We start from the raw sequence: 19,569 nt of genomic DNA on the forward strand, positions 1-19,569 counted from the left end.
CCCGCTCTCAAATGTATTAGAAGGTGACATTGTTTAAGCAGGCAGGAAACAAGATAAAATACAGGAAGGAAACATTCTCGATTGAAATGAATGCTCTGAGCCTCAGCTGCTACCTCTAGGTCCTTCCACCGCCCTCACTCGGCTTTCCCAGCGAGGAACCAGCGCTGCTAAACGCAAATAAACACAGGGCCCTCGACCAGACCCCCGAGTTCACCAGCAGCGGCGCTCTGCCCGCACCGCGACCCTCACGGCCTACTCGGGGGACCGCCCGTAGGAGCTCCCCACAGGGAAAGGCGGTGGAGAGCGACTGTGGCCCGAGCCCGGCCCAGCCCGAGCAGGGCAGCCCAGCGGCCCGACGGCGCTTCACGGGGGCCGCCCCGCCCCGCCCCGCCCCCACGCATGCGCACGGAGGCCGCGCGGCCAGCAGCGGCGCGTCGACTTCCGGGTCAGCGGTCGTTCGCGCTGCCCTCCCCGCGCCGCCATGGAGGCCAGGCAAGGGCCCGGCGGCGGGGAGGTCGGTGAGCCGGCCGAGGTACTGTCGTTCGTTTGGCGGCGTCTGCCAGTGGGAAAGCGCGAGAGCCGTGTGGGAGCCCGGTGGGGCCGGGGGTTGCGCCAGCCGAGGGCGAGGTGGCAGGCGTGGGCCTGCGCGCACGCCCCGCTGGCCGAGGAGCGGGCGGTTTCTTTCGGAGCTTCGCCCGCTCCCGCCGTGAGTGGCCAGTGGGTCGCGGGGACGGTGCCCTCCCGGCCGTGCCAGCGGCCTTGCGTGGGGCCGTTCCGGCAGGACGCGTTCTCCCCGCCGGCGGCGGCCTCCTGGTCTCTGCCCTTCTCCCGGCCGGTCAGCTGGCAGCGTGCCTGTCGCGACAGGAGAGGGTCACGCACCTCTAGTAGAAACTTCTCACGCGGTGGCAAAACAACTGGCCAGCTTCCACTAAATATATGCATGTAAATGGACAACATGCGTTGAGTAATTAAACCCCTGACAAATATTTTAGAAAGGAATTTCTTGACATAACGAGCTGTTGGATTTCACCAATTTGGAAGGCTGGCTGCAAGGATCAAAGCAGGCTTTTCTGAAGAAAAAGGAATAGATTGAGTTGGAAATTGATTGTGCACAAGATATTTTATATTCTTTCACGTCATTTGTAAAAGCATTGGGTTTTTTTAATGATACTTATTCGTGTGACGTTTATAGACAGAAGGCATCAGTTCCTCAAATAAGCTGTGTGGAGGTACAGGTGCTACAAGGCGTGAAACCTAGACAAAGTTTTTAATTGAAAAAATCCCCCCAAAACTTTCTTTTGCTCATTCTTTTCTACTTTATTTCCCTAATGAAAGAGGGAAGTACCTAAGCCTTATGTGCCGACAGAGGAGGAAAGAAGACTCCTCAAGGAATGTGCTGAAGAGAGTGCCCGGTATAGAGGTAAGTTCAGTTTGCTGGTAAATTTGGTTTGCTTTTCTTCCACCTGTTTTTTTTGTTGTTATCTGAGGCATTAAGGAAGGAAGGCCCATGGCAGTATGCCACAATAGTTCATTAACAAGCTGTATGTCGTCTAAAATTGCATCCCAGTAAACGTTGTTCCATGTAGGTTTTACATTTATTACGAGTTTGCAGGACAGGAATTTGGAAAAGATGCAACATAATTTGTAAGGTGTATGCTTTATAACAAGATCCCTTCATATTTTAAATCAATATGTTTATCAGTAGTCTGAAAATAGGTATAATTAATGGAGTCTCTCATTTATTTATGTTTCTGAATACTTTTTGTTACTTCTGCATTTATTTTGTTGTTGTTGTTATCTTTAGAATGCAAGAATAAAATAGTTTAACTTGGAAACACTGCTTTCCATTTTTGTGGAGACCTGTGAAGAGAACAATGTATTAAGTAGTCACTCAGCTCAATTTTTGCAGAAAATTTCTGTGTCTCTGCATGGCCGGACGTTTGGGTGGTTTTCCCCTTTCAATAAAAGCCAAGATTCCCAAGCATGATTCTGCAGTTGGTAATGATTTCTGTAATACAGCTAGTATACAGGAATAATAAACTTGCACTGTTTTCACAGAATACTTTATGTCTCATCTTAATTTATTTGAAATATCGATGTTATGTCAGGCTGGGTTGGTTTGGGGTTTTTTTCCACAGAACACTGAGAATAGGTTGCATTACTACTTAGTGTTGTTTCTGTAATCCAAAGGTTCAAGACACCTGTTTTTTATGTGTCTGGTCAAGAGGCTCGAACAAGCCTTCTGATATGATTGTTACCCACTATTTTATCAGACGCTGGTAGATTACTCCTGATGCTGATAGGTGGCTTAGCAAAAACCAGGACAGAAGAAGAATCTAGCAGCAGATTTGCTAAATTTAGGACACTGGGGCTCTGATTTCTCCTGGAAGTCAGTAGTTTCAGGGGCAGCTTCTAAGGCATTGTGATTTTGAATTAACAACTGAAAGTTCTGCTTTATTTTGCCCCATTACTTTGGCATTCTCCCACTTCTAAACACCTGGAAGCCTTCAGCTTGTTTGGTAAAATCTAGACATTTTCCTTATATTTTTAAAAGTGAAAAGAGTCACATTCATTAGTAGTAAGATGGCGATTGGTTATGATTTGTTGATAATCTCTCTCCTGGAAGACGAGAGAGGAGGGAGTTGTTTGTTGTTCTTGGGGTGTTCTGCTGTGGGTTAGTTGTTTGAAATAAGTATTCCTTTTGTTCATTGCCATCTTCAAATGCTTTTTGCCACCTAAAGTCTTTCAATACAGTAAAAATGGATGCCAATTGTTAAACGGATTGTGATAGGAGGTAATGCTCTTTCATGTTTATTGTCTTCTCTGCATTCCTGACCCTACCCCCGAGTTGTATAGTATGATTCATAAGCTACAGAAAAAGCTGCCCTGTTCTTTAATTTGCTGGTGAATAAAATGTTACCTGATTTTAATCAATTTGATTTATATCTTTGTAACAGTGAGACTTTTTCCAAAGATCTATGTTAAAACAAAATCAAGACTTCGGTTACACAAAAGTTTTAGAGGCACTGGCCTTTATGTAACTGCCTACTGTCCTGAAGAACTGTGTTTCTGTGGTTTGAGGTTCTGCACCTTGGTGCTCTAGCAGTTGTAGCTAGGCCTGGAGTCTTGTCCTTAGAGCTTTATCCCATCCAGCATTGGCTCTGGTATTTTAGGAAGCATGAGGTCTAATTAAGACAGGATGACTCATTAACCACTACCACATAATTTGTAATAGGTCTTAAAAACTGAAATTGAGAATGTTTCCTAATTTATTTACAGTTTTTTAATTATATATATGCCTATGGTTTTATGCAAATGAGCTTAGTAAGGCCTAGCAACTCTTACTTTACTGCGTATTTTGATAAATGTGGTTGAAAATATTGAAAATTGTATTTTAAGCAACTTTTCTTTTTCTTTACAGCTCTTCCTTTGGCTGCAGTGAGCATGCTTGCTACTAGTTTCTTAATTAGGAAAGGTAAAGTGTAAACATACTTTGGGTTAATTTGGATTTGCTCAGATGAAATACATTTCTGCTGTGAGTAAAGTTACTTTAATAATATAATGCCTAATCTACTTGTAATTCAAACTTGAAGTTCAAACTCTTCGGCTATATGACTTGCAGTTCCTAAAACTGAAGGAGCAAAACTTTAAATTAAAATCAAATTCATGTTTGTTTTATGTTATTTGACAAATGCAGTATCTTGGTGATTATGAAACAGTGTATTCCTTAGTGTGTAGTAATAGTGTGAGTATTATGATTAAAGAGGTAATTCTTAGGTGTTTATAATTTAGGGGAATTAAGATGGTAGGTTTTCTTGAATTTTCTTCAATGTTAATTGTAAAAGAGTAACCTGCTACCTACAAATGTAACTGCAAACTAACCTACAAACATAACTACATTTGATGGTTTTCAGCTTAATTCTTAATAACTTATTACTAATTACTTTGATCCTCATTTTCAGGTGTTCTAAAAGATAGCTCAAGATTTGGCTCTTTGGTGAAAGTTGCATGTAAGTAAAAGCTACATATAAATTCAGCCTGTATTGATGCTTTAGGTTCAGGCCTGTGTTACGCAGGTGTAATTCCTATGAAACTAGCTGGCTGGTTCACTGTGACTCCATTCTGTAGGTTCATAGAATATCTCAAGGTGGAAGGGGACCCATAAAGATTGTTGAGTCTAACTCCCTCCTCGTTGTAGGAATAACTAAAACTAAACCATGTGACTGAAAGTGTTGTCCAGATGCTCCTTTAACTCCTGACAGGCTTGGTGCCATGACTGCTTCCCTGGGGGGCCTGTTCCAGTAACCAGCCACCCTCTCAGCGAAGACACTTTTCCTCACATCCAACCTGAACTTCCCTTGATGCAGCTTCATTCTGTTTCCTTGCATCCTATCGCTGGTCCCCAGTGAGAGATCAGGACCTCCCCCTCCACTGCCCCCCTTGAGGAAGCTGTAGACTGTGATGAGGTCACCCCTCATCCTTGTATTCTCCAAGCTGAACAAACTAAGTGACTTCAGCTGCTCCTCCTAAGTCTCACCATCTTGGTCACCCTCCCTTGGACACACTTTAATAGTTTGATGTCCTTCTTACATTGGGGTGCCCAAAACTGCACACGTTACTCGAGGTGGGGCTGCACCAGTACAGTGTCGAGTGGGACAGTCACCTCCCTTGACCAGCTGGCTATGCTGTGCTTGATGCACCCCAGGACACAGCTGGTCCTTTGGGCTGCCAGGGCACGTTGCTGACTCATATTCAACTTGCCATCAACCCAAACCCGCAGTTCTCTTCCCGTGGGGCTGCTCTCCAGCCTCTTGTCTCCTGGTTTATATGTCTACCCAGGATTGCCTTGTCCCGGATGGAGAGTCTGGCCGTCACGGGAGGAATGCTTACATCTGTACAACTGTGCCTGAAGATAGGAATGAATGATCTGATATATCCAACGAATGTTTCACCTTCCTGCAGTTCATCCTATCAGACAGCAACTCTTTAGCTATGTTTCTTAACTACAGCATCTCATACTGCAAGAGCTTGCTCAGTGTCAAGAGGCAGAGCACTTCACTTATTCACCACCTTTGAATTTGTGCAGCATATTTTGGATAAGTTTTGTTTATAGGCTTTCCACAAAATTGTTTGACAAGTGTAATGTAATAATTTAAGATAAAATCATTTTAAATAGATGCTGTACAAGCTTACTTTAAATTACTTTGCCAGAGTACACCCACCCCTCCCTTCCTAACTTGAAAGTCTTTATTCATGCATCTCGCTTGTCCCATTCAGGCTATTTTAGTGCCTTTTTTTCCTGGACGTTATGTACATACAATTGTAGGAAAACAGCAATTTCATGTGAATTATTTTGGATTAAGTCTAATAATAAATAAATTAATAAATTAACCTTTTCAATGTATACATGACAGTAAAACAGGAAGTTGCCGTCTTGCCAATCTGCCCAGATAGACCCAGTTACTCTTCCAGTTTACTTCATTGGGAAGAGAGTAAAACCCATGATTTGTGGTGAAGGAAGTGTTGTTTAAGCAGATAAATGAATGTGAGAGACTAGGGCTGCCATTTGTTTATGTTAAATTCTGCTTGCTTTCTTTGAATGCCAAACAATGGTATAACACAAATATTTCTAATAAATAATAGAATTACTGTTTCCCTGAGAGCGCCTACACATTCCTAGTTAAGGGCCGTGTTCCTCCTATTTAATAGGACTAAGTTTGGAAATCAAGGGAAAAAATTGGGAGCAGCTGGACTGGACCAGCTATTCTTGATGTTAAAGTTATAAGTCAAAATACTTCTGGTTTTTGATGTATACTGGAGGCATATGGACTTTCATTTTCTACTAGAAGAATTTTCCATAAAGTATGTGCTTTGATTGTTTTTCAGTAGCTAATATGATTTATGTGCATTTTAAATATGGGGATTTTTCTGGGACATAGTGTATAAGTGTATAAGGCCTGAGTTAAGCAGTTTTCATTTCATCCTTGTATTGCTTAGGTCAGATGCACCTACTTTCTACAGAATCTTCTTGAAAACTATTGCCAGGGTCATAGTTTACAGGTCCAAATTATGTCTCATAATTGAACTGCACATTCTGCCTGCAGTGAAATCTCATTAAAGGAAGAAGTGCAGTTGTATTTTGGTTTGGGTTTTTTTCCTCCACGAGTTCTGAAAGAGCATATGCAATTCTAGGCACTGCTGCTAGCTCATAGCTTAACAACAGTAAGACGGTTCTTGCTTTTCTGGTGTCACTGATCTGAGCATATTGCTTCTGCATCTGTTGATTACAATAGTCTGTCTTTGATAATGGTGTATGACATTTGTGGTTGTAAGGTTCTTATTCTGAACAGTATCTGTACCCGAGTACAGTAATAGGTCTTTTATATCTAACATAGTAAAGTCAGGTTTTCTTTAGTCTCTATCTTGCATCTTTCCATGCTTTGCCTCTCTTGCGTTTGTCTGCAAGTTGAGAGGTGTTCCATTTGTTAGATAGGAGTTTTCAGATTCCAGGATGTTCTCCTGCCTACAGGAATTTACTCGTAACTTTTCTCGGTAGTCTTCTAGGCACTGTCTCTGACAATTTAATGGAACTTCTAGTTAGTTCTTACTGATACACTATATTGATAGCATCCCCTTCAACGTGGATGGAGGACCAATAGCTCGTGGCTCTCTTTGGCAAAGAAGAGTAAGATCTGTATGTCCTACTTCATGACAGCTTGCAGTGCGACCTGGCCTCTTTTATTGATCTCTGGTCAGCTTCTCTAAGGTCTTGTCACAGTGAATACAGAAGAAGCAGAGAACAACAATATCTAATTTAGTGTGCTAACTCAAAAAATGTGGATCATCTGGCTGTTGGTTCTGTAATACAAGAAACCAGATACTTTAGCCAGTAATTACTTGGGGTGCAACATCTTCCAGAGAAATGCTTCCACTGTGCTTGACTGGAAGGCCTCAAGAAAAGGAGACATTTTTGTTGTCGTTCATCCTAAAGATTAATCACATTTGCCTCTTAGCTTTATTTTTGAATTCTTCTTGTGCTGTTTTTTCTTTTAGGAGCTTGTAATTTTTCCTTTTGAGCATATTTATAGTATTTGAGAGGTCTTCCAAATTTTTGACCTGTTAAACAGCTAAACCTTTACACTTCTCATTTTTAAACTTCACTCGTAGTTGTGGCTGTTCTTTTTTCCCTTGGAAGAGGATTTTTAACCTCTTTTTGAAAATACAAACATTAGGAATCACAAATTCAGTACCAGTACAGCAGAGTAGGGGGAAAATCCCCTTTTATAGGTTCCCAGGTGATGTAATCCATAGGGTGAGGACCTCGGGGGATTAATTTTACTGGTAATTAACTCTTTGGGGGATAAATGTTACTGGTAATTAACTCTTTCTTGACTTAAAGATGATTGAGTCTTTAGTCTTTCTATTTAGAAAATACTCATTGCATATGAAAGAATGGTCTAGTCCTCCTACGAAGTCAACAACAAAACTTCTATTAATTGCCGTTGAATCCTTTATGCTACTTCATACTCCGTTTGACCCACTTTATAACACTTGAAGGAGCCAGTTGGTGGAAATCATCTGTTATAAGCCCAGAAAGAACTGTCATGATCGTTTATTCTTATGTCCTGTCCAGCAGATGAAAACAGCTCATGCACTAAATTGAAAGTATTTGTCTAGTGATTGTGAGGGTTCGGGTAGTTCAGTTGTTTGCCCTCCAGCAACCATGTCATAGAATCCTTTTCAGAAGATGCTGAGCCTAATGCTAAGTTTTAGACTTCTCTTCGTACTAGTGAAAGCCTTTTCAAGATCTGACTCTTCTGATGGATTAAATTAGCAGAAGTTACTACCTTCGTTTGCTCCTGACTGTTTTATCATCTTTGATAGTTAATCGTTATTTTTGGATTTTGGGCAAAAACTGATTGCAATTATTTTCCTTTTTTTGTCACCGTGGATTCATCAACTACTAGCTGAAATCATCTGATGCTCATGCCATGTTTAAATCATTGCTCTATATCTTCATTCAGCTGTTGCATTTGGTTTTGGTACCCTTTGTCTGCAGAAGCAGCAGGGACAATTACTGTGTGGTTTTGGTTTAGATATAAACTGTTGGTTTTTTTCTTCAAGATACTGTATAATTTATTTGAAATTATTATTTTAAAACTATGTTGAACATTGTGATACAACTTATAAACCCATCTTTTTTTCTTTTAAAAAGTTGCTGGAATGTGTGGATACATGGGTGGAAAGATATCCTACTTGCCAATATGTAGCGAGAAATTTAAGAAACTGAAGGATTCCCCAATAGGAGATGTTCTACGACAAGCTCAGAGACATAGTTCACATAAGTAAGAATTTAATTCTCTTTTAAATTTAAAACTTATTCTTGAAGAGGACATTTTATGCACTAACAGATCAAGGCTGTTTGCAGCTTTTGATGACCTTCAGAACTGTACTTTCTCTCTTTCCCGTGTTACCTCAAATCTCCCATTTTCAGGAAGCTGTATCTGTGTCAGTTGGTCAACTATGAAGCATGCATTTTGAGCTCTTTACATACAACCAACCACTTCAAGGAGTAGCAAAAGAAACATTTTACTTAGCAAAAGCTGTTCCTTGTAAATGAAGATGATGTTTTCCTGTGGAATTTACTTACAATGTGACAGCAGAAGCTGCCTCTTTAGAAGTAAACTAAGTTAACTAAAATAAAATAGTGTAACATTCTGGAAGTTTTTCCCATAGTCTAGATTGAAGTAGGAACAGGGTGGAAATGATTTCAGTGTTTATTGAAGGAAAAAGCTCAGTAAACAATATCAGTGCAGGAAGAAGCATGGTGGTCAAATTTACTTCTGTTTGCAGATGTAAAGGATTTAAACAACAGCATTATGCTGTACATATGAGAAACTCATCAGGTTCCTAAAACTATTTCCTGTTTTTTCCAGAATGTTTTCTACTTCAAGTGGTTTTTAATTGCAAACTACTTTTGGAATATCTCACTTAAACCCTTGATTCAAAACTGAGAGAATAGTATTTGGATAGTGATTAGCAGGTCTGCTGTGTATGTGCTAAGAATTGTAAAATGTTTATAAAGGATTTGATTAAATTCTTAATTATTTTATAAATTCATGACAGTTTTATCTGCAAGATTTACCTTTATTCTGAAATGTTTACATTTTTATGGCATCAAATAAAATTTCAGGAATTACCACTTTATGCATTTACTGTATAAGCTCAGCTGAATGGGAGCAGGGCTTGTCCCTTCATCCCCCTCCAGTTTCTAATAAGAAATTGTCATGATCATTAACTGTATTGACTCTAGGTGAGACCTTGTTTAAATGCCATCTTCTGCTGCACCAGTAAGTCCCTTCAACCTTCAGTGGCCCATTCTATTAAATGGCCCATTTTATTTCCTAAGTGATAAATTTTGGGTTTTTTTCCTTGATTGAATGATTAATTTAAATTCATTCAAATTGCATTATTGTCCATACATGCTACCCTTTTAAGCCAGCAACATAAATCATTACATTTTCAGAGTAATTTACACCTACCAATTAATGTATGTTGGTAATTCTGATTTGCAGTTAAAAAATAGGTAGGGAGCTAAAAGATCAAATAATTCTTTAAAGCTGTGTTTGCATATACTTTAAAAATATAATTAAGGCAATAAAATGGATTAGCTGTGTATGTTTATTGTGAGAATAAAACACTAATTGCAAATGTTTTTGATATGAAACTAGAAGTACAGCTAAGCAGAAATTTAAAGTAAAAAATGAATAAATACCCTAGAGACATTCTAGTGGCACTAAGTGGTGGCATTCTTTGGTAGAGGCATGTTGTGTAGTGGTTTGCAGGGCCATTTTGAGTATGTAGCAAATGCTTTAGAATATCAGGCATAATTTTAAAGAATATTCTTCATATGATCTTACATTTCTGTCTTAAGAGAAAATTCATTAATGCTTCTGCTGAATTCAGCAACTCAATAAACCTTTGTATTTTAATTTCCCCAAAACGGCTCTTCATTCTCCTGCTGTTTGGTGCTGATCAATTACAGCAGCTTCTAGTGATGAAGAGTTTTGAATTGCAAATTTTTCCTAAAAGGCCTATGAAAATAACTATAGTTGATGCTACCACTGGTGACATGACACACCCTGTACTATTTGTGTCTGATGCATTTTTTCTGTCTGAAGATTCCCTGGGGGAAGGGATTGTTATTTTTGTCTTGCAAAGTGCAAAATACTTTGTCTCTTTTGTCTTTTCTGGAGATTGTCAGGAATGAGTTAAGTTTCTGGGAGGAAGGGAAGGGTACTGGTGAAGGGACTATTTAGATCTTTGCGATATAAAGGAAAAAAATAAACCCAAACTTTTTTTTAAGATGATAATTCATTTTGGAAGCTAAACCATCCAAAATACAAGAGTACTTTCTTGAACTGCACATATTGTTACTCTTACAGTTCCATTTTTAACTGTAATATTTATGTATTTAATATTTAATTATATTATTTTCCAGCCGTTCCAGTCGGAAATCTGAATTTTCAGAGATGCCTTCTCAGTCATTTACTGAACCTTCTTCTCCAAGAGCTGGATTCCCACTTTCTTCTAGCTATTCAGATGATTATAGTTCAACAGATAGAGCCCTATCAAGCTATGAACCTATTCCATTCAGTGCTTCTCTGAATGAATCTTCACCCACAGGAATTACCGATTACACTGTTCAAGGTGTGTTCTGTCTTGATATTTAGCAGTTTGTAGTACAATGACTCTTGCTTTTCTCTTAGATACTTCTCTTACTAAACTGTGTATTTTCATCCCATGCAAGAATACATGGTACAATATAGTAGTGGTTTTGAATGAAGCAGCTTGAAGTTCCCGGAATTGTTACACGGAAGATAAATATCTAAAATACATTATTTTGTGTTCTAACTGTAAACTAAATTCAGGGGGGGTCCTGGTTTGTAGCTCTAATTGCAAGTAAAGATTGTAAATTAACTTAGGAGGTTTAATCTGTTGTGAAGCTAAACCTGCAAAAAGTTCAGCCTGACTTGAAGTTCTTTTTGATTGAAAATAAGGTGAATTAGTCTCTGCTGTTTGTGTTCTAGCCTTTCTGAGGTTATTTCATTTTCACTAGTGCTGGTGCTGTAACTGTATACCTCTGTAATTCAGTGACATTGGACTGGTTTTTATAATGTGACAAACGTTCAGATCTTCTGAGAACTGAATGCATATTGTGTTCTGTCTGGCAACAGCTGATTTTCTCACAGACGACTAAAGTGGTTTTCAAGTACTGTTCTGTGCAGCTGTTCTTCTCTTCTTCCAGTATGAACTCTGTCCTCAGCTATTGCAGGGGAAACACGACTCTGATTTCAGGTGTCTCTGGTAGACAAAGAAGGAAGTTACTGTTAAAAATGCAGCGTTTCATACCTTGAATTAGTTTGGCTTTTTTAACTCCTTGATGGAAAAGGTTTTATTTCACAAAAAAGCCCTTTCATGCAACTCAGTAAAGTATCAGATGTAAATATGTCAAGAAAACTGTAATTACACCTCATCGCAAATATCAAGAGTTCGTAGAACCTTAATTACAGAACCAAGAATCTGCATTACTAATGTAGATAAAAGGATAAAATGTTTATCAGGTAACATGTGATGGATGTAGTCCTAACTCTTTGAAAGCAGAATTTAAAGCCTGAATGTAAACCCTTCAGCTTCACCTAGATTTCTCTTCAGAAATCATAAATATATCAAACGTATGATTATCATAAATTTTACATAAAGTGACCAGAACTATTTTATCCACCAACTTTTTTAGGATTTCCATTGGGTAGAATGAAGAAAAGGAGTTAACTGCCAGTCTTCCAAAGCAGTTTGGCAAAATGGAAAGGATAAAAGGAACCGATTAATCAAACACCACATGCATTCTCAGTTGCATTTAGAATTGCAGCTGTCGTGCTCCTTTTCATTTAGGATTGAGCTGTAATTAACTGGCATACTAGAACAGGTTGTAGCTAAGTCTTGGTGTGTGATGCCATTTCCAGTATTTTGATGTTTGTTTTGTTTTCAGATCCTGATCCAATTCCAGAAGAAAGTCGTAAAAAAAAAGGCATCACATATGAGGAATTAAGGAATAAGCACAGAGAGACATATGAGGTAATGCTACCACCAAAGGCAGAAACTCCAAGCAAATTTTCACAGGAAAAAACAGCTAAGGAAGGTAATATATTGATATACAGAAATAGGTAATAAATTCAGATTATTGGCAATAATGTTAAAAATGGTTACAAACCCGAGGCTTAATTCTGCTTAACCTTTAAGCAACTTACTTTTACAGTATCTGCAGGTATGTTACATGTGATGTGGTCTGTAGTTTCAGATTTCCTATTAAGTCTTTTTTCAAAACTAATGATCTTACAGTACCAAATTATAATTCCTCTTCTGTAGCCATATTGCGTGGTGCCAGACTGAAGAAATCTCAGAACTTTTGGTTTGTTGGCTACAGGGAGCAATCTCTTTCAACAAAGAATTCTCTGACCTCAGAGCTATACCAAAGAGTTTTAGCTGTGGGAGGAGATGTATGTTTTAGATAGCATTGTTCTCTCAAAATAGAGCACATGGCTGATGGTTTTGAAGGGGAGGGTATTTATTTTTATGAATTGTTTCATGTGGAATTAGTGGATTTCTATAGAGGCATTGTTTGTAGAGGTTCATTTTCTACATTAAAACTCAAAGGAAGGAAACGGTGTTTGGCAGCAATATTGACATTTGTTTTCACAGTGAAAAACAAAACTTTACATAGCAAAATAGGAATGTAATGTCCTGAAGAATAAGATGTCATTTAGTCAACTTTTTGACTCTGTCAGTTTTTTTGGAAAGGAGACACAGAAACAAATCTTACATTCTTGCTCTAGAACTGCTTAAATTTATTGTGCCATCTCTGAAAATGATGTTACCAAGAGGAATGTTTTACCATTTAACATGCTGCTGGACTAGTCAGCTGGAATTGTTTAGGTCTGTGCGCAGTGTCCAGTCTTGTTTATTATGTTGCAACACAAGTTGTAAGAATAGCTAAAGGTCTCCTATTAGGCATAAGAGGTGTAATAAGTATAGAAAAGTGTATTAAAGCAAAAAGTTCTGAAGCAGTAGTAGTAAGTTTTGGAACAGTGTTGCTGAAGAGTGTCAGTTTCATGTTGTGAACTACTTTCTCCACATCATGTCTTTGGACAGATCTGTGTGGTCTTGAAATAAAATCTGTAACAATTATTGGGTAATGATTTAAATCTGTTATTTCAAGGATGAAAGCCTTTTCATCTTACCACATGACTATGTGAAATGAGACATTTAAAATTATTGAAGATACAATTTCATATTGCTTCTAAATTCTATCAGCTGACACTTGATTGATTTTACACAATGTTTCTTTTTCAAGATATTTCTCCACAAATAGAAAACCCAGAAGTGTCAGTTGAAAATCATACAGAGAAATCTTAAAACAGCATTCTGCAAACCTTGCTATATTCCACAGCAAATCTTGTGGCTGCGAAATGAGAATATGCATTCATTATTTTAGCTTTAGTTATTTGAAGTCTATAAAAGACGTCTATGAAATGTTGTTCAAATGCTGCATTCTGTCTGTTATGTTTCTGTGTTCCGTTTGATGGTTACACTTGGGCTTTGAGAATAGAACTACGCTGAGCAGCGCAGGAGATCTGTAAATAAACTTTAAAGAGTATCTATATTTTTAGGGAAAAAAAGAGTAAGGAGGGAATAAAAAAATTCAGAAATGTTTTACAAGTGGAAGTACATTTAAATCTACAGTTCAGGGATTCTAACTGATGATGTGGGCTACGATGTGATTTAGCTTTTTGTGTCACTTTGGACATGTTACTTGTATGCCTATTTGTACATCCCGAGTCATTACCCCTTTGTTCATCCTCTTATCTCTGTATCATAGGAACCAGACTAGTAAATAGGAGACTGGTTTCTGCCCTCTGTTGCAAGGACATAAGGCAAAACAAACCATGTTTAAACCAGTTTTAAGCGTCTTCTATCTGCTGGTGCCTTCTCCGTTCATTGTAGCCATACAAATATGTCCACCTGCATAGTGATCTGGACTGGACCATTTTCCAGGGAATAAGCACAGCCTGCTCAGCTACCATGGTTAATAGAAATGGAGATCAAACTGTATTTTGAGAGAGCTTCTCATTGTGTTACTACAGTATCAATCAGCTTAAAAGAGATTTGTCAGTGCGTTATGCCAAGTTTGCTGACATCTCACTGAAACAAGGACTACACGTTCTGCTGCACATAGGTATTAATAAACAGTGGGCTTAGTAATTGATTTACAAGTAGATTTAGGAAGGGGTGTCTGACTAGTGTCAGCATTGCTACTGGATCATGTAGATCCATCCTTTACCCTGTCAGTGGTGGCATCGCTTACAGGCTACTTTTCAGCTCACTTTCAACAGAGCATCTTTTCACTTTCTGGTCATTGTTCAGTTACTCATGACGTACTTCTGATTAAATCTGTTATGATCAGTACCCTGGTTTTTTTACTCTCTGAGTCAGTCCTGTACTAAAGGAAGTTGCCAAATAATAAAGGCTGAGTAGTTTCCTAGCAGGGATTACTGATTTCTGTTTGTTTGTCTTTGAACGTGTTTTTAACTATCCTGAATCCATCCAATTGTGCACGTAACCAGATTATGTAGCCACATTATTTATCATAACATTCCTTGCCTGTTTCCTCCAATTGTCTGTTTCATCCACAAGTAATTACAAATTCTGTAGAGCAGGAATTAGCACAGTAGGCCTCTTGACTGAATATTAATTCATTAAAGAATAATGATTAACAAACTCTTCTCCCCATTTATTTAAAAGTAGCTTTAATTAGATTGTCTGTTGTGCTGTGACTGACGCTCCCTCCACTCCACAAATGCAATGATAGTACATTTCATCATACTTTCTGGCACTGTATAAGATAAACTTTTGCAGTTAAGTGAAGTCGTATGTGACTACTTTTTCTTCTTTTCTTTAGTTAAAGTAAATAAATATGGAGATACCTGGGATGAATAAGAGCTGAATGAAGAACCGAAGACAATTATCTCCTGTCAGCTAACTTGAACTTCATCTAGATTAGTCACAAGTATTGGCACCTTCGGTGTGTTCTGCCAGGCACAGCTATTAATGAATGAGGAGAGAATCCTGAGTTGCCAGAAGATTTAAAAAAACAAAACCAAAAACATTTAGGCTTAATTTTTCTTGATTTTGCATAAATAGCAGGCAAGGCTATTGTGAGGTGTCATGACTGTAAACCATTTGTGCTATTGTTTAAGAATGAAAAGGGTAACAGACAATAACTAATATAAATGTATAGCAAAAGGTAAAAATGTATGTAAGTAAATGCAATCACATGTACTGGGAAGGAAAAAACATCGGAATCTTCTCAAATATTCAAGACTTGCATTAAAAGTTACCTGTAGAACTCACCTCTCACTTTGTTTTGTCTGAAAGTGATATGCTGGAAAACTCATATTTTTGTCATGCTTCATTAGTAGTGTCTGGAATAATACTGAACTATTCAGGGGAAAAGAACTGAAGAACCTAGCCAGACATGTAAGTAAGCATATGTAACTGTTTTTCAAAACTGTTTCATGGTACCAGTTTAGACCAATATTCTGACTTGCCCACGCTGGGTCTCTTCAGTCATTTTGGAAGAAAATGATTCAGTGAAACTGCAGATATTTAAAATAGCTACATTTAAGTGCAGAAGGTTAAAGCTGACAAACTTGGGTAAAAGCTTGAATGATGCCTTGACTGTTAATAATAGGTTTTGTGTATTTTGCCTTAGTTCTCAGGTTGTGCATGTCATGACAAAAACCTCCTGTTTATGAAGAAAAGATCCAGATAAGTGAAATATTGCATTATTATTAGCTGTAAGAAAAGACCTACATTGGCAAAACTGCTGAAGAGTATTTTCTACTGTTTGCATCGCCTTCTCTGTCTCAGTCAAAATGTTGCCTTCCATTAGGGATTCTCATATTCTCACCTGTGTCATTTCATTTCACAGCACTGTGTTTATTTTGGGCTTTTGGCTATAAGGGACCAAAAACCACGATGAAGTTGATAGCATAAAAGCATTCCTGACATAATTGTTGGAGGTGAAAAATTACTAACTTGCCAAGTAGAAAATTCTTGAAGACCTTATTGGTTTAGTGGACTAGCAGCAGAGCAGCATGAATGAGAAGATTATTTTGGAGGGGTACAGAGCAATCAGCTGAAATGAGGAGGAAAAAAACATGGAGGGAAGGTGAGGATGCTTAAAGAGCCAAATACTCCTTACAGTAATCAAAACAGTAAGATTGCTTTCAGAAAAACTGATCTTGAAAAAGGAGTGTGTTAATCAGATAATGACGTTTTATCAAAAATTTAAATTACAGAGAACGCTTCTCGTGGGTGTCATGAGAGAGCTCTGAAAATACCTGAGGTCTGCTGGAGTTATATTGCTGTGCTTTTTAGTGTGCCATTCCAAAGCTGTTTAGATTTGTCATGAAAATACAAAGTTTCATAGTTGTGAGTTCCACAAGTAACAGGAGGCAGAAGATTTAGATGACGGAACTGGAACAGATTCCTGTGGCGGTGGTTTTCCATCTATAAAAATTCTTCTGTATGAATGAAAATTTTGGATAAATGGTAAGTCTCCAAGTGAGAAAATGCAGGAAGAGGCTTATGGCATTGAGGAAATAGCAACACCTAGACACCTGGGAGACACAAAGTATTGAACAATAAGCTTGCCAATAAAAATATTTGGTTTGGTTTTATTTGGGAGGAATTGGGATAATACTGGATTTTCTCAAGTAGAAGTATGTAAGGCTATAGTAAGTTTTGTTTTTCTTGGGGATCTTAATGGATGTTTATACTATAGGTTGTTTATTTGCGTAAGGCAATGATCATCTTAGGAGTTGAAGATCTAAGTTAATGTAAATACCTCTGCAGTGTGGATACTCTACTGAAAAGTGAGACTCTCTCTGTTTCTCAGCATTCACTGCAAAAGTTCCTGTGGTGCCAGTAAACTCTACTTAGGTGTAATCAAGTATTTAATAATACACTGGAACACTGGGTTGGGCTGAGGGCCTTGTGCTCCTGTTTCTGGCCGTTACCTGGTTCTCAATCTCTGGGCATTCGCTGTGCTGCACGCTTGAGGCAGTGCTGCCGGTCCTGAGCGTGGTGTACGTACTGCTGTATGTATTTTGGATTATTATGTGCATCTGTTTGTGTGTTTGCCTTCCTGACAGGACACTGTTTGGGGACCAGCTAGTACAGAACAGACACAGAGGGCAGAGTACTGAACCCTGTGCCGTTTAAACGCTGGAAAGGTAGTGCCTGTTTCAGACCTAGCTCTTGCAAAATACAGTGCTTGGAGTGTGCTCGTTTTGTATGCTGGGAACGGGTGATTAGTCGTTCGTCATATGAAATGCAATAATCATTTTATCAGAAGCCAGTGATCTGAAAATGAGACTTTCTTCAAAACAGCTTGCCTCAAATTAATATTTTAGGTGGGTAAACACAGCGTTTAATAGAAAGTGTATTATTTTTTTTGTTTCTTAGAGGAGAAAATAAAAGGTGTATATAATATATGTTTAATGTTGTTTTAAAGGTTTAATGTCTCTGTTTTAAGGTAATATTATGTTTACATAAGATTCCTAAATTGAGTATAATTTTTCATTCTGTTGCTTCTAGTTAATACCTCTCAGAGGACATTTTTTTTACTTGAGAACAAGTTGGGTTTACCATCAAACAGTTTAAAGTTCTTTGGCTTTCCATCGTATCCTTAGGTGTTAAATACAGGAGACTTCACAGTCATAGCTGTTAATTTAATAGGGTATTGGAAACTGGTATTTTCTCAAAGTTGGGTCACGTTCAGTTTGCAGTGGCAATGTGTGGGTTGAACCCCTGATTCAGTAAATAGCTGTGGGAATTCAGTCCTTTTCCTTCCCTTTTCCTGCACATCCCCCATTAGCAGCACCTTGTGTCAGAGTAGATATTTTTTCCAGTCTCTTGATTTCATAGCAGCAGCCCCGTTACCCATGAGCAGCTTGCTCATACTGCACTTACATGACTTTGGGGCATTTCTAACTCAATCCAGGTGTCTTAGAGCTGTCAGCAGGGTTATTGTTCCTGAAAACAATGTGTCTAGATATAAAGAACTAAGAACCGTGAATGCACGAAGAAAATGTGACAGACCCTCGTTGTTTTATGTTTACATGTATTTCCAGCTAATACACACCATATTTTCTTAAATCATTAACAAAGCCAACTGTTTTCCTGGAATATAGGTCCCTCTCTGCTCTTCAAAAAGCACAGTATGAATTTCACTTTGCATTACCATTTGTATTTCCAGTCATGTATGTTTACAATCTGACCTACCCACAAAGACATTGGCATTAAAAAAACCCTGAAGTTGTCCTATAGGCCGTCATACCTATATGTTCATTAATTACAATATTATTCATAATATCAATATGTTCATTAATTATGATATAATATGGACATGAATTAACTCAGTATTTATTGTAAAGCTAAGTAAATTTTATTTTATTCCTCAAACTAAATTTTAACTACATTAAAAAAAAATTAACTCTTACACCTTAAACACTAGGAAATGAGTCTGAATGCGTCACTATGACCATTTCTGGAAAAAAACCAAAACTTTTAACTGCTTTCACAATTTTGTAAAAATAAGCAGTTGCATGGCCAGTTGAAAGGAGCCAGTAGCATTACCCTCGAGTCAGTTGCTACTAACGTGCGTGAACACAGAGAAGGGGCTTGTGAAAATGTGCCTCAGCTCTAAAAGCTGGTAAAGCTCTACCAAAAATCCCGGCCCTGAATATTTTTGTCTTTCCCCAAACTAGCAGGCATGTTCATAGTCCCAAGTAAATACACAATTCAGACCTTTCCAGGGGTTTGTTCCTACTAAAGTTGTTTGGAACACATCTACATGAAAAAGAAATGTGTAAATGAAAAGTAATTTGATTAGCTTAATGAAAATTAAGCTGATATGTACAAGCCTGGGGAAATTGAATGTAGTATTCCAACGCGTCCACGAATCTCTTGCCTCCTGGCGATTCAAGAAGAAACCCTGACTTGCCCACTGTTTGCTGGACGCTGGAAGACTTGTTTGTTTTCCCTGTGCTGGACTCCTCGTTCCGCAGCCCTTGGTGAGGACCTCGTTCAGCCTGTGGGCGCTGCAGGGTGCACATGCAGCGGGCTCCCCCCCACCAGGCACGCAGCCAGGCTTTCTGACCTGCAACCAGAGTAAGGTATCGCTGTAGCCTCTTCAGTGAGACAATAGCACTATAAATATCTCTTAATTTTTTCCGTTTGGTCACTTATTAAATTCTTTGTAAAAACAAATGACGCTTGGGTTTTAATCTCAAGGCAATAAATGGGACAATTTGCATCTCGTTGCTATTTCGGGCTCTTGCCTCGGCTCTGTTCGTATGGGTTTGCCCTAGTTCAGCTAAGCCAATGCAGGTTTGGACACGGATATGCTCATATTGGACACAGTTTACTCGTATTCTCAGTACTTCA

General features: G+C 38.5%; 1 protein-coding gene across 1 annotated transcript; it reads left to right on the forward strand.

Annotated features, from left to right (window-relative positions):
* Positions 1-412: 412 nt before the first annotated feature.
* OCIAD1 (OCIA domain containing 1) lies at positions 413-15,467 on the forward strand. The gene is made up of 8 exons (XM_040595347.1): positions 413-532; positions 1,336-1,420; positions 3,422-3,475; positions 3,963-4,010; positions 8,216-8,345; positions 10,502-10,710; positions 12,050-12,199; positions 15,017-15,467. The coding sequence occupies exons 1-8, from the start codon at positions 482-484 to the stop codon at positions 15,052-15,054; spliced, it is 765 nt and encodes a 254-aa protein (XP_040451281.1). The 5' UTR covers positions 413-481; the 3' UTR covers positions 15,055-15,467.
* Positions 15,468-19,569: the final 4,102 nt, after the last annotated feature.

The sequence above is a fragment of the Falco naumanni genome, chromosome 1 (genome assembly GCF_017639655.2).
Source record: "Falco naumanni isolate bFalNau1 chromosome 1, bFalNau1.pat, whole genome shotgun sequence".
Lineage (NCBI taxonomy): Eukaryota > Metazoa > Chordata > Aves > Falconiformes > Falconidae > Falco > Falco naumanni.